Source organism: Propithecus coquereli, unplaced genomic scaffold (genome assembly GCF_000956105.1).
Source record: "Propithecus coquereli isolate 6110/MARCELLA unplaced genomic scaffold, Pcoq_1.0 Scaffold78, whole genome shotgun sequence".
In the NCBI taxonomy this organism is placed as follows: domain Eukaryota; kingdom Metazoa; phylum Chordata; class Mammalia; order Primates; family Indriidae; genus Propithecus; species Propithecus coquereli.
Window position 1 is genome coordinate 5,304,909 of NW_012153951.1, and position 10,523 is coordinate 5,315,431.

General features: G+C 40.7%; 1 protein-coding gene across 1 annotated transcript in view; it reads right to left on the reverse strand.

The window, feature by feature from the left end:
- Window positions 1-9,019, reverse strand: part of PTPRO (protein tyrosine phosphatase, receptor type, O) — a 271,543-nt gene extending 262,524 nt beyond the window's left edge. Inside the window, 3 exon segments of the mRNA XM_012662778.1 lie at window positions 8,560-8,664; window positions 8,667-8,853; window positions 9,003-9,019. Coding sequence (XP_012518232.1) covers window positions 8,560-8,664; window positions 8,667-8,853; window positions 9,003-9,019 — 309 coding nt within the window.
- Between the last annotated feature and the right edge of the window lie 1,504 nt (window positions 9,020-10,523).

A 10,523-nucleotide genomic window follows, 5' to 3' on the forward strand; every position in this document is an offset into this window, starting at 1 on the left:
TTTTTTTTTTTACTACTTTGACTATTTTTTCCTTCTGTTTATTGAGTGCTTACTGCATTCTAGGCACTATCCCAAGGACTTTATGGTCATTATCTCATTTATTTCCGACAATAATCCTATGAGATAAGTACAAGAGATTACCAAAAGGGAAACCAGAGAGGTGAAATAACTTTCACAACATCCTACTGCTGGTAAGCGGCACAGCTGAGAGAGGTGATACTGAAGTCAGATCTCTTTGACCTGCTGCCCAGCCTATGCTCTGATCAAATAAGGGGCAACTTTTCAACTCTTCGACTCCCAGGCTCCACAGAGACCAATAACCTACCTATTTCCACAATGAAAAGCTATTTTTCCAGACCTTAGCTTATAGAATCTCTCTGATGCTGTTGGTCAGTTCCCCCACTTGAAATTTCCTAGACCCTGGGTTTGCTTGATTCTGCTTTCCTCTTGTGCCTCTCTGGTTGTGCCTTCTTCTTCATCTTTTTAGGTTCCTTATTTGCCCGCCATTAAATGTCGTGCTCCTTAAGATCCCATCCTGGCTCCCAGCCCTGATTTCCCCTTCCCTCTGCTGGGATATCCCATTCACATCTCCAGGCCTGCCATCTCCCTTAGACTTCAGACTCATATCCAAGTACCTGTCTTTTTTTTTCATTTGTTTGTTCTGCTTTTGCTTTTAAGTATTTCAAACTCAAAGGTCTACCACTAAACCCATCAGGGTCCCAGCAGAACACTCAGAGGGGGAAATCCCAGAGAATTTATGAAGGGACTATTAACAAAGCTGTGGAACAGTAATGACAGCACTGAGCAGGGATAAAAAACTACTCAGGGACTAGCAGCAGGGAGAAGCTATTGCCATCAAGGGATAAGGAGAGAGAGGACTGTTTCTGGAACTTGGCCAGAACTTTAGTCTTACTAAGAGGGGCTGACTACAGAATTGGAAGAGGGAATGAAGCCACCACCTACCAGGAGCCAGCCAAGGTGGAAATGGGGAAATAAATGCTTTGATTTTTCTCTCCTTCTAGCAGTAATTTTCTGCTAGTGCCTCGTATTGGCCAAACTCACTAGAAGCCAGAGGGCAAGACAGTTGGAGGAAGCAGTCCATACAGGAAAGCTTCCAGCACTGGGCAGGGTCGAGAAGGGGTTAACTTTCTCTTGAGGGTAATGAAGACTATCTAGCTAGCACACATGCTATCTTAAGATCACTATTCTCCCAGATAAAGGGGTCAGTTACCTAGAAATTACCATAGACCTTTCTCTCTTCAATTTCCCACATCTAATCAGTCTTGCCAACTTAGTTATTTTCAACATTGCCTGTCCTCCTTTAGTTCTTTTACCATCACCCCAATGACAATGTTTGTCATGTCTTAATTGGATAATTACAATAACCTCCTAGTGGTGTAACTGCTTCCAGGCCTGCCCCACCTTTGGGATAGCCTTTCTTGCAGGCAAAGAGCTCTATCCAAAATGCAAATCGTACCTTGCTAATGCCTTGATTAAACCCTTCAACAATGCCTCTTCACCTAGAGAATAAAGATCCTACTTTCTGGCACAGCATATAGAAAGTCTCCCTGATCTGGCTCCTATTGCTCCATTTCCTTTTGAATACATTTGCATTTTCCTAAACACTGCCAAGCTTTTCACAACACTGGGCCTTTGCTCATGCAGTTTTCTCTGCCTATATGCCTACATTTTTAAAGCTAATTCATAGATATGCTTCAGGACTCAGCTCAGGTATCATCTTAGACATCATTTCCCAAACCACCAGATAGTTAAGTGTCCTCTAGCACCCAATATTTTGCTCTATTTCTTTTTTAAATCTGACCCCATTTTAATGACATTTTCTTTTTCTGTGTCTATATTCCCACTATGCCATTTGCAGTGATTCAGCTGAGTGTCATCCAATCCAGTTCCTACAATGTCTAGTAAAATTCCTGGCACAGAATAGGTTCTCAATAGATATTTGAATAGTATTGAGTGGTAAATTATTATTCCAGAATCCAAAAGGCAGACTTAGTATTGAAGAATAAAAGTAAATTTTCAATGTTGCCATGTTGGCTTTGGGGAAAAATTTGTCAGCCAAAAAATGTTTATAGGATGCTCTTTCAAGGAAACTAAAAGACAAAGAGACTAATTAGAAATTAAAGCCAGGATCCAAAAGTAGGAATGCTAGAGTTACTCAAAATAGAATCCTGATTCAGACAGTAAGTGCAGGGAGTTAGGCACCAGACTTCAGATAAGACCAAAGACACAAAGGGCACTGAAGATTAGTTTGAATTCTCTGATGTCTGGTTTGTACATGCCAATCACAAGCTCCTATAGGTGGAACTAAGATGGAATCGCATGATTTAGATCAGTACGCAGGCCCAAAGTTGGTCTGGTATGGGTTAAGGGTAGAGAGAACCAAGGACAGAAATTACAGGGGTAATAATGAAGGAACAGTATGGACAGCATGGTAGACTTGTGATGATATTTTCTCACCTGTACACAAATTGCTGATATTAAAAAGTTAGTGGGCAAAAATAGAAAAAAAATGTCAGTTATCTGAGAAACAGTTCAATGAGATAACACAAAAAGGGGAAACAGTCATCATTTAAATCTCATAATCTCATATACATTACTATTAACAGATATAATTCTGATTTTAGCCATTACCTTGTATATAGTTTGCACTCCTGCTTTTTGTTATTTGCTAGTAAATGTACAAAAATTACCAGTTGAAAAACAAGTTCATTTGGTTTGAATTTTCTTTAAGATGGGAACAGTTTTGTTAGAAAAATGAACTGCATAGCATTCCTATTTAGGAAGGGTGAAAAACCAAATACATAAAGAGTATTTAATATGGAAACACATTTATTTGCATATAAATAGAAGGATGGCACTATATTTGTTTTCATCACACTTTGTTCATTTCACTCTCGAATTTTCCCTATATTCATTTTCTTACAGAAATTACCTTGCATATTTATAATTTGTAATACAACTCTTCAGCTTAAGTCCTATTTTTAATTCCGATTCTCTGTTTCTGAAATATAAAAGTATATCAAGAATATGTCATTTTTCTCTCTTTCATCTCAATTTCCTGACAAAAAAGAAAGGAAAAACCTTTTATCAAGAAACCTCTACAACCTTGTTTCAAAGATCCTCTGTTTGTTTGGTGGTTTTGAAATATTCAGAAGAAGAAGGAGCTGGCCTTTAAGTAACTAGAATGCCTAAGGAAAGAAGAAATCTTTTCACTGGAGAATTAGATTCTGAAAGAGTTGAGAATGATTTTTCTTATGGATAAAATATGGTTTTACTTATAGAAATAAATTTGAAGGCATTATGTGCAGAAGGGAAAAAAATGGTGCTATGGAGACCTAGGACAAGATTTAGAAAGGGAAATATTAGGAGTAATTAGTGCTAGCAGATTACATGAGATGTGTTTAAGGTTATTCACATACTCTTCTTAATGGCTGGTAGGAACCATATGGAACCTGCTGGCGACAGTAGCACCAGGAGAGAAGAGAACAAGAGTCTTTGTGTTCTGCCTCCAGCCTCCTCCCACCGCACTCTTGCTTACTCTACTCAAGCCACATTAACCTTTTTTGGGTTCCTCAAATCAATAATGTTAGTGAACAAAAACATCTCTTGCGTACTTATTTAAGCAAAAAGAGCAGATACCAATGAGTCTTTAAGGCCACTCTAGAAGAGTTCTGTAAGACACTGGTTTATATGACCCTATATTAAACACCACCATAAGTACGACCAAGATCAGAGTATAGAAAAGTTTTCGTCTGTTAAAGACAATGTTCTGGCAAAAAATTAGAGGGACTTCTCCTAGGAATGCAGAAATCTTGATCACTTCTTGTTGGTTATAGTCATAGGAGAGTGGCGATATGGAACAGGTGACAAATACCTGTGTATCTGGGTCTGGGCTGAAGTCGAAGGTCTGTACAGGTTAAAAAAAAAACCATTTACCCTAATATGTCAATTGCTACTTTTCAAATGATGACATTCAACAGCATGAGAAGCAAGATTATGAATAAGTGAGCAATTGGGAGTATTAAATTTTTGGAAAAAATAACCCATTGGTACTTTGATTTTTAGTTTTAATAAGATCCTAATATAAGTGATTGGTAAAATTTTTACTATTTTTAGTGTAATGAGTGTGTTGTAATATGATTATTTAACTCACATGATAATCATCTCATGTTTTCCTTAAAGATGAGTTCATAATATTTCACAATTCTCAATCAGAAGCTATTTACAAAATGCAGAAAATTTAAATCTTGTTTACTAAGCTTCTATTATATACTTCATACTACATACTAAGCACAGTGGAAGACAGAAAATTACAATGGACATTCCTTTATTTCAAAAATACATACAAAATGCTTGGGGTGGTTAGATAAAAACACTAAGTGTTTTCCAGTAAAGCTCATCACTGCTTCTGAAAATATGACATCACTGGGACTGTGTACCTGGAAGCATTAAATAAAGAAGAAAATGAGAAATAGATATCTGTGGTCATTGTTGTTAAGCCTTCTACTGTGCCACACTGCCACTAACGACAAGGTTGCATATAGGTGCACCAGCTGTACCCAACACCAAAGATCTTTTTGCAAAGCCTGCAGAATCAAGTTGGAATTATATTCATAAGATTCAGCAGCCAGTCTGCTTATACGTTTAAATATCTTTAAGTTGGATATTTAGATACTAGAAATAATGCTACATTTTAATATAAAGTACAGCTCATATTGTTTTTAATCACTTATGCATATATTATAGATATGCATTTTCTTTGGAGCCAAAATGAGGCAGTGGTATAGTGTAAATTTTCTATTTTTCATGCAATAGTCTTTCATAGAACGAAGAACAAAAGCAAACATGTTCACAGTGGGAAGAATTATCACTCAATCACCTGTAGTAGCAGGGCACAGTGAGCCTTTGTCAACTACTGGGGATGTCACATGTAAAAGGGTTTCTCTAAAAGGTTGGCAATATCATTTCTCGAAAGAGTAAGTTAACAGAAGAGTTAAGGGCAGGAAACTTCATTGTGAGGAGAAGGATCTAGGCTGCTTCAGAGAAATGAAAGGATCATGGTTCACCTGCCAACACTGAATAATATATGGATGAAACCTCAACACAGAAAGTAAAACTTCTTTGTGTATGTGTGTGTGTGTGTGTGTGTGTGTGTGTGAGAGAGAGAGAGAGAGAGAGAGAGAGAGAGAGAGAAGGGGAGAGAGAAACACAGGGAAGTTGAGAAAGGCAGACAAACCATGGAAAGTGAATATTTCTCTTGAATATTAGTAGAATGGCGAGTATCAAAACACTCATACTTTACAGAATGGAATGTAAATCTCTTTTGGAAAATACAATATTAAGGCCCCTTTCAAATTTAATGTTCTTTGATGATATCTCAGATAGAAGCAGAAATGAAAGGAAATATAGAGAGGGGATCAAAAAAGAAAAGATACATGCCAATGTTTAGGGAAACATTCCAGTTGACTACCAATAAGCAACATTTCAGGGAAGGCAGATTTCAAATTCCTATGATGTCATATTCTACAATGTGCGTCTTAGTTGGCAAAGTACTGATATTGAGTAAACTGACACAGGAAGCCATTTTCAGGGAGAGGTTTAGTAAAGCTAGGATAGGTGAGAGAAGTTACATTGTTTTTACCGGGAGTTATGGGAAGACGCACAAGAGGGAGACTCACCATTTGCAGTCCTAGATGGAAGACTTTGAGATTGGTACATTCTCATTTGATAACAGAGTTCCATTTTTGTTTCTATGTTTCACACACACACACACACACACACACACACACACATATACTATCGATGTTGGTATAAAATTAAAAGTTTGCATGACCAATCCAGTGTTTATTCAACATCAGTTATGCAGATGTTAGCTTCATAATATGTAGTGGATGACTCAGAAAATGTGAGACGCCTGATTATAGGTGCCCATCACTAATCCACGGATAAGGAATGATGCACAAAGACCTTTATGGCCAGTCACATTTAGGCTCCCTCAATGAAACTGGTTAAAGCCATTCATACAGATCCAAACGTTCATACTTTCCTATCACTTATATTCAGGTGCTTCTTTTTGACTTGTGGAAAATGTAAAACTATAAATTTAGCCTCATACTTGAATTTATCTGAGTTATAGTCCTCAGGAATTTTCATTTATATGGAGAATACTCATGTAGAAATAAGAAAAAAGTGTTGATCACAAGGAAAACTGTGGAGGTTTTTTTTGTGGGGGGTGGTGAAGTTGGGAGAATGGCTTATTTCTGACTCAGCACTCATGGACCTTTTTAGATTTTATTATTGAGATCCAATTGACAATTTGGTGTTTAATAACGAGATTTTTCCACATTCCTGTCACCACCTTAATGGTAGAACCATTTTACTGGCACTTATTCAGGACCTTGAATTCAAAAGTATCTCCAAATTATAGAGATTTTACTATATTTCAAATACAACATGTAATATACTATCTCCTAAACGTAAGATATTATGCTCTGTGCCCAATTTGCCACTTTGAACATCTCTTGCCAACTGTAGCAAAGTATGATTAAATGAAATAACACATGTGGAATATCTGAAAGACTGTCACCTAGTGGGTATTTTATATATATATATACACACATATAATTTTCTTCCTTCCTCTGGCATATTTTATATTTGGGTGGCAAAAAAATATTGCATTCACATAAAATAAAAAGTAGCGATTTTTCTTACAAAATTATTTGTCTCATTACAATAATACTTCTTTAAATGTCAAGCTTTGTCAATGTGTTTACTATGTGATGCAATTTACCATAACTGACTTTACCTGCAAGTGTTCACAAATATACCTATTATGTGAAAGAGGGTGGAGCTCTATTACAGTCACTAACGGTACTATTATGCCATTGCTGACTGCATTTTCTCATTCCAATATTGAGTCTTGAGTCAAACTTTTGCCATATTTTTTGCATTTTAATTGCAACACTCTATCCCCACTTCCAAACTAATCATTCTTTCACTTCTGGAATTCTCATCCATTATAGAGAACTCAAGTAAAAAACTGCAGTTGTACCAATGGTTAGGTTTGGATCAGATGTCATGCATATAATTCTTAGCTGTTACTCAGTAAAATGTATGATGACTTGATTTCTCATTTTGGGTTCACGACAAGTGTTGCATAGCTATAATAGTCATGACAGAGTTTGACAAACAAAAAAATGACTAATAGCCAACTTAGTAAGTCTAATACATTTGTGATGTGTACTCAAAAACAATCTCCTGGAGTGAAAACATAGGACTGAGCTTATTAGTCACCATATTTTAAAAATAAAATGATTATTCATAACTTAAGAGATAGTGCAAAAACCTATTAAATGTCATTAGACTCCTACTTACGCACTCTGTTGCTGTTTCCCCTTGAAACTATTTTTTTTTCCATTAAGATAAATGAAAATATGAAGTATTTAAAATCAATGCTGTTCTTAATCCACTGGTCCTGTTCCGCTACAGTCTTGTCAGGCATTCATAATTAATGGTGCGTATAAGAAAGAAGTGACTCTTTAATATGAAAACATTTGCTTCCATTAACGTTTCATCCATTTCTAGGGTAGGTGTCACTGTGGTGCTGAAAGGATAGCTCCGGGTCACCTGTCGACATTCCCGAGTTTGCTTTGCGATAAGGGAAAGGACGGGTGACAGAACTAAAGTAGACCCACTGAAAACACGAGTGGCAGACAATCACTTCATAACTTCACACCGCCTTCCAAGAAAACACGTGTCCTCAAAAATTTTATCTACGATATCGTTGTCAAAGTGATTTTTTAAAAGCAGTCGCTTTCCTTTTCATTTTTCTCAAAGTAAAATCCCGAGGCAGCACATTCCAAAGAAGACAGGAAAAAGTTAATTATATATATTTTCCTACCATTAGATTTAGAGGCAGCATGCTCTGTAAATGTAGTGGAGAAAGTCTGGAGACTTTTTAAAAGGAATTCTCCGGGTGGAGACAGGACTTGGGGAGAGGAATCCACTCCAGGCTCAACCCGACACTCCTTATTCAAAGACAATCCTGCCCTCGCCCCAGCCCTGGCAGTCCATTCGTGGCCAGGGAGCTCAGGCCTCCTCCTCCCTCCCCCAGTGCATAATTCCCGCGGAAGGTAAATTAAGACAAAGCAGCCGCACGCTCCGCTGGGGCAGGGCGGAAAGGTTAAGCGGCGTTGGGGTGCAGTAGAGACCAGAAAGGAAAGTGACCTCATTTTGCCTGAGACAGCACTATCCGACAAGCCCACCTTTGGCGTGGATATCAGCGGCGGTAAAAGAGCACAAAGGGCGAAAGCTGGAGGGAGCAAACTTCCCTTATTCTGCCACCCGCATCCCTCAAGGCCACCGGGAACACGCACACGCAGGGACAACAAAGCGTGCGCCCAGGCTGCTCGGCGCGCGCTTCCCGCAGCCGGGCCATCGCGCCCCGGGGCGCGCGGCTCCCGCACCGCAGAGCGAGGGCGCCGAGCGCGGCTGCCGCCCGGATCGCCGGGGCAGGGGTGGGTGGCGGAGCTCCCCTACCTTGAGCAGCACAAAGAGCCAGAGCAGAGGCAGGAGGCGGCGGCCGCCGCGCGTCCTCGTGGGCAGGTGCCCCATCGCTGCGCCGACGGGGACCCGGAGGGTGGGGGGGAAAGCTGCAGCAGCGGGTTCCCCCGGCGGCGGCTCACAATGGCGAACGGGGGCTGCAGCCTCAGACGCGGGGCGCCGAGGTTGCTCCTGGCGGGCGCATGCTGCCTTTCCAGCCCTCCCCCTGCGCCTGCTCCCTTTCCTCTTCTGCGCCCAGGGTCCTCCAAGAACGTGCCAGGCGCTGCCGTTCTTTAATGGCTAAGGATGGAGAGGGTGGGGATTGGAGTGGGCGAGGCTCTGCCGCCGCTGCCACCGCGGCTGCGGGTCGCGTGGAGAGGGAGAGGCGGGGGCCCCGCGCCCAGCCCGCAGTGGTCCTCCCGCAACAGGGACACTCTCACTCAGAGCCGAGACTCATAAAGTGAAAGCAGCCACCCAACCCTCCCACCAGGGTCGGCCAGCTGCCTCCCGCAGCTGGACAGCCCCCACCGCAGGCTCCGCCTCAACCCTTCCCACAATCTCGGACTCAGGAGTTCTGCGGGTTTTCCCTGACCCCTCTTGAGCAATCGGGCACCAGATCCCAGTTTCCTTGATCTTCCTGCATCTGCCTTCAGTTGCAGTTGTAACACTTGGGTGGCTGTGATTGTAGAGATGGAGTGTGGGGTGTGTGTGTGTGTGTGTGTGTGTGTGTGTTTGTGTGTGGTGTGTGGGATGGAAAGGGTACTTTCCCCCCTTCCCCAGCTTCCATTCTCTCCACCCCATTTGAACACTTTCATCCTCTGTCCCACACTCACCTAGAAAGAAATAGCGTATAGGTTTTCCATGCAAACTCAGGAGTTCTTGTAAATATCAGACTGCCCTTTGATTGAAACACGGGTTTGAATCTCACAGGTCCACTTCTATGCAGATTTTCTTCCACCTCTGCCACCCCTGAGACAGCAAGACCAACCCTTCCTCTTCTTTCTCCTCCTCAGCCTACTCAATGTGAAGACTATGAGGATGAAGACCTTTACAATGATCCACTTCCACTTAATGATCGTAAATATATGTTCTCTTCCTTATGATTTTCTTAATAACATTTTCTGTTCTCTAGCTTACTTTATTGTGAGACCTCGGTATATAATACACACAACATACAAAATAGGTGTTAATCAGCTGTCTATGTTATAGATAAGATTTCCAGTCAACCGTAGGCTATTAGTAACGTTTTGGGGAAGTCGAAGTTATATGCAGATATTTGACTGCATGGAGTCAGCCCAGCCCCTACTATTTATGAATTTATTTAACAATACTGAATTTTCCATGAATAATTTATCTGGGACTTTTTAGAATGGTAAGCAACAACTTCCAAGCAGTGTGCTCCTAATCTACTTATCTGTCCCCTTTGTTGTTATGTGTATTTTTGGAAAGATGTCTGTCCAAAAAAAACTATGGGTCGCACTGTTCAGATATAAATCATTTCTGATTGTCATGTAAAGTACCCTTGCTGTGTCCTGCAGTAATGGAACTTCCTATTTATCCTTGAGACATGCTTGGGCACCAGGAGACAGGAAAGGTCACCTTGGTGCTGAACGTAGGCGTGCAGGCACCAACTTTGTCTCGGTCACACAGCTGGGGAGTGATGGCTGGAAAAAGGACCCAGGGCTATGTTTATTCAGCCTCTCAGTCTACCAGCAGTGGCCAAACACTAATCATTTGGTTGTATGTGTATGTGTCTGAGAAAGTTTTAGATTGAGTGGATTTTCATGGGTATATATGTACTAAATATTCATATGCATAAAATATAAAATGATGTTCTGAATTTATGTGAGAATATTATCTTTGGTATCTTCTATTAGAGGCTTCTTTTGTTTTCACCTCCTTCCTCCTCACAAGCTCACTCGAGTGCCCCCATGACCACCTTTTTTGGCCTGGATCTTTCC